Below are 5135 nucleotides of genomic sequence, written 5' to 3' on the forward strand. Positions count from 1 at the left end.
AGCTAGTCTTGATTGTGTTTTGGATATTTTTCCTCTTTTTCTCAGGAAATAGAGAAAATCTCGGCGCGTGTCTTCTCGCAGAAGCGGGAGCCGGAATGGCACGGGAGGAGCCGTGGAGGTAAGGGGACAAGGGAGCACCCTTGCCAGCAGCAGACGGACATCGGGAGCGCCGCCATCCGCGGCGGCTCGCTGACCACGGGCGGCGGGGGAGCGGGGCTGCAGGGCGCGCTGCGGGACGGCCGGGCGGGCTCAGCGTGCGGCCTTCTCGGGGGCTCCGGGCAGGGCCGGAGGGTCGCGCAGGTACCGCCCCACGGCTCCGTGCGGGCCCCCCGCCGCCACGTCGAGGGGCAGGCGGCCGCCGCCGTCGGGGAGGTCGAGGCGCGCCCCGGCCCGGTGCAGCGCCGCCAGCGTGCCCAGAAAGCCGGCGCGGGCCGCGTCGTGCACCGGGAGGCAGCCGGTGCGCGGGTCGGGGCGGTTGGGGTCGGCTCCGTGCCGCAGCAGCAGCTCGGCCACCCGCGGGCTGCCCAGCATCATCACCTGCGGGGAGAGACAGCGTCAGCGCCCGCCACAGAGCCCCCAGCACCGCCGCGAGCGGCTTCTCTCTTGGGCAGTGATTCTGCTGTGTCGGCTCCTTGTATTCGCATACAGTGACAGCCGTTTGTGACTATCCGTGCGGATCCCTTCCAACTCGAGATAGTCTATGATTAGATGATAAATTAAAAATATTAGCTAGTGGTTTCAATACTCGGTAAAACACATGTGCGTGTCCTGCTTCACATTTATATAATTTATATAATTTATATAATTTATATAATTTATATAATTTATATAATTTATATAATTTATATAATTTATATACATCATGGTACAAATGGTCCTTGTGGTGTGTGTATAAGCACATATATGTACGCACAGGTTAAACGCAGATACAGACCAGCTCTGTGTGCGTATAGATATATGCACACAATACAGACCCCATTTATGTAATTGTATAATAAATAGTGCATGTATCTGTATTATAAATATATTTAGACATACACATATATAAAAATATATTGAATTTATTTATACACATGAAGAGTTTGTAAATATTTGTATACTATATATACACACCATGTATTTTAGGGCAGTAAAGGACCTGAGGGGTCTTGCATTAAGGCTGCCGTCACTTAGAATGCATTATTAATTAATCAACAGTCAACACAGCAATGGAAAATTCAGCTGGGTGTGGCTCCTTTCGGCATTCGGTGTGGATGTAAAACTTTCCCTTCCTGAGTTTCGGACGAAGAAGTTTTTTCTTTCTTTTTTTTTTTCTCTCTCATGTCTATCTTCTTCTCAGAGTTGTGAGAGCAGCTGCTGAGCACTCACAAGCAGTGCACAAAACTTAACTGATGGAAAATTCCGAATGATAATGTCTAAATGGCAAATTCCTAATGACAGTCTGCTTTTCTGCCAGTAGCAGAAAATAACTTCTGGCAATATTTGATCATACACAACTGAACAAAACCCACAAAAAACCCCCAATCAACCAAAAACCAAAATAAATTTGTACATGGGGTTTTACTTCCCTTACTGTCCTGGTGATTTTCAGTGGAATTTTACCCACCATAAATTGTGACTTAATGCTATGAAAAATATCTTAAGACAATAGGGTTTTCTCTCAATTTCTATCTCCAGACTTTGGTTTGTCCACTTCAAATAATTTGGTTTATTTATAGTACAAGTGTGAAATACTTATGAATGTCATAATATATAAATTCCCGATATTAATCTTTCCCAGAAAGAAAAAGAGAGTCCGTGACACATAGTCGAGTGTCAGCCATTTTGCAAGTTGCTGACAAGAGAAAGAGAACTTAGTCTGAAATGGAGAAAGGAAAGGGATCATTTATAAGAGTTTGGAGATTCTTTTAATCTGCAATTTGAATGTAAAATGGAAGTAACATGGATAATTTTCTGAGAGCTTTTCTCGGTAATACAGTTCAGAAAAATATTTCAGAATATTTAATGTAAAGTGCAAGGACCAAAATAGCTGTTCAGCTTAGCTGAGCATTAGAATAATCATCAAAGATATCTCTTTAAATAACAACTCGAAAAATCTTCCTGAGATACACAACTCTTATTTAAATCACAGAATATTAATCGTTCAATGAACATTTTAAAAGTGTCTACTTAAGTATGTCGATAAATGTAACACATTTTAAACTCTCGAACTGCCTGGAAAGCAGCTCTACATACTGGTACTTCTAGCACCTACTGCCATTATTGATTGATAGAGAATGTTAAAATCGCTACGACTAAAAGAAAGAAAAGAGGTGACTGCTAATATATACCCAGTTTCAAGTAACAATTTTTATCAGCATAGTTTCTAGGTTCTTTGCTCATGAATATGCTAGAAAAGGACCCCACTTCGATTTCTTTGGGGAAAAAAAAGACCTGTTCGGTCTTTTTTTTGAAGAACTCCGTTCGGGTTACATTTTAAAAATCAAGAAATTTGCTCTAAGTGCAGATCATTCCCCCAGCCTATCTGGATAGGTTATCTGGAAGCGGATTTTTCAGTCCAACTTCTCCTTTACACTACCCCCTGGAAAAATTCGTTTGCTGCCAGCGGTTCCCCACTTATCTCCATCTTGCGCTTATAGGACGGCTGGACTTAGTAAAAAATAAAGGTCATGTTTGAATTCAGACAGCTGCGGCTGGAGTGCGGTTCCGATCATAGCAACAAGAGTTCATTCTAAACACGAAATGCCCACCCTTCCCCGCCGACGTGGCAGAGCACGGCTTCCCCCCTGCCCCCCACCCAGGGTACGCCGTACCTGGAGCGGGGTTCTCCCAAAGCGGTTGGTCCCGTTGGGATCCACGCCTGCTTGCAGCAGCCTCCTCACCTCCTCGTGGTCCCCGCGGGCGGCGGCGCTGCACAGGCGGTCGCCGTCGCTCCGGGGAGAGCGGGACCCCTCCATCGCCCCCCGCAGACCCGAGCCGCCGCTGGCTTTCCCTCTCCCCGGGCCGCGATCTCGCCCGTCTCTGCCACCCAGCTCCTGACTGCCGCCCAGCTCCTCCTTTCCGGGGGGCAGCGGGCCCCCCTCGCACCCGCTCCCTCTCCTGCCCCTCCCGTCCCCTCCCACCTCCGGGCGCTCCTCCAGCCGAGCGGGGCTGCGGTGCCCGCTCCCGCTCTGCCCCGGCTCCCAGCGGCCCAGGGAAATGCGCGCACCCGCCCGGGGCGAGGGGCACCGGCGGGGAGGCCAAGGAGGGCGGGACGGCGGCAGCCTGGTCCCCGGGCACGGCCCCTCGGAGGGCAGCCCGGCCTCATCCCCGCCTCAAGCACGGGCGGCTCTCGCGGCGTTTTTCTCCCACCGGGGAGAGGGGGTGGGACGGCGGCCTTGCGCCCCCAGCCTCTCCCCACATCGGGGCGGGCCGCTAATGCAGGGCAGCGGGGCGCAGACCCACGGGCAAACAGCTTCCACGGCAGCTGCCTCGGGCGGGGCAGGTGACATGACGACATGTCGGCGACACGACGAAGGGACAGCGGACCTGAACTTTCCCGGCACAGAGAAGGGACTCTTTGCGCGAGTGATGGCTCTAGTTTCTATCTCTGAATGGGGTCCTGCCCTGCCCGAACCCATCCGAGCGGTGGGTCGGGGGTCCATCCCTCCGTGCTGTGCCTGCCGAGAGCTGGCAGACCGGATGAGGAAGGGAGCCGTGCCCGCAGCAAGTCTGCCGCCAGCCTAATGGCAGGGCGTAGAAGAAGAGGATCGCTTCAGCCGGGCCCTGCCAGAGCCTCCCGGGAGCAGGAAACCCGCGGCAAGAGCCCGGCAGGGTAAGGTGCACCTCCAGCCGCGCAGCCGGAGGCTAGGCAGAAGAATCTCGCCTTGCAGCCGTGAAAGATCCTCAAAATCCAAGCATCTGCTCCTGCCCTTGGCTTTCCGCCAGGCGTCTCCCCACGGCAGGCCCAGGCCCGCACACCCCCCCGCCCCCGGAGACCCCCGCGGCCGCCGAGGGGGAGCGGGTGGCCGGCACCCTCGACCCGCGCCGCCAAGTTCTTACTCTGCTACCTCGAAGTTCCTGCCTCTTACAAAGGAGGCAGGGGGAATAAGGGTGTTTTACAGGGTTTTGTTTTCCCTTTTTTTTTGTTTGTCCTTTCCTCCTCCCCCCCACCCCCCCCCCCCCCCAATGTCAGTTCCCTAATCGCATTTCTTATTTCATTTGCAGGAGACCGGTGCGAGGAGGCCGCAGAAGTATCTGCTGTGAAGATACAACCCCCGAAAAGCTCTGCATAGCTAAAAGAGAAACAATGATTATGTCTATATTTACTATTAGCCAAAAGCAGAGACATCTTCGGATGAGGAGGAATAAACACAGATTTATCCCTGAGTAGACAAGTCAGAGGTTCACTAAAACGTCTTAGTTTAGTGGCTTTTGGAGCCTCCCTTGCGAAGTTTCTGGGGCAAGTGGCATTGCAGGATCAGGGTCCAAAATTTGAGGGGACACCCTCGTTTGCCAGGGACCGGTGGTGAACTCCCACCACATCGTATTTTTTCTACAATGCATGGTGCAAAGCAGCCCTTGGGACAGATAGGCAGTTTAAAACAAACAAATAAACAAATTTTTAAAAATTAAAAAATTTTAAAAAGGGTTTAAAGAGGGGATTTTTAGAAGTCTGTAAAGTCTAAGAAAGTAAGATGATCTCCCACCCAAAAGGCAAAGTATCTTCCAGTTCTTCTTGCGCTCTCTGACATTAATGATAGCCACACAGAGATAAATCCAAGGAGAAAACCTCGTTGGTTATGTTCGTCAGGTGTCTTAAAATTTCAAATCAGTAGTGATGCATGGCAAGGTTGCAGGTATCACTGCCTAGCCTTGTTTTCTGTGAAATAGTATTGATCATGGATTTTATGCATCTGTATGTATAAGTACAGGAATACATATTTTTTTCTGAGTATATAAGCATAAAAATATGTGGGAGTCAATGACCTTAATTAAAGGTCTTTTCCAACCCAGTTAATTCTGTGAAGAAAAAAAAAAAAGCACACTGACATGTCAATGTGTTTGCAAATAAAGATGTCACTTCAAGACAGAGGGCCTGTCTGTATCTCCATCTCCATCTCCACTATATTATGTCAAAAGCTAATAGTATAAAA

At 50.1% G+C, this 5135-nt stretch overlaps 1 protein-coding gene across 1 annotated transcript; it reads right to left on the reverse strand.

Moving 5' to 3' along the window:
* Positions 1–249: 249 nt before the first annotated feature.
* On the reverse strand, positions 250–3058 carry LOC134432070 (cyclin-dependent kinase 4 inhibitor B-like). The gene is made up of 2 exons (XM_063180463.1): positions 2814–3058; positions 250–537 (listed from the first exon to the last, which is right to left on the reverse strand). Exons 1-2 carry the CDS (start codon positions 2955–2957, stop codon positions 250–252), a joined length of 432 nt encoding a protein of 143 aa, XP_063036533.1. The 5' UTR covers positions 2958–3058.
* Positions 3059–5135: the final 2077 nt, after the last annotated feature.

Source organism: Melospiza melodia, chromosome Z (genome assembly GCF_035770615.1).
Source record: "Melospiza melodia melodia isolate bMelMel2 chromosome Z, bMelMel2.pri, whole genome shotgun sequence".
Lineage (NCBI taxonomy): Eukaryota > Metazoa > Chordata > Aves > Passeriformes > Passerellidae > Melospiza > Melospiza melodia.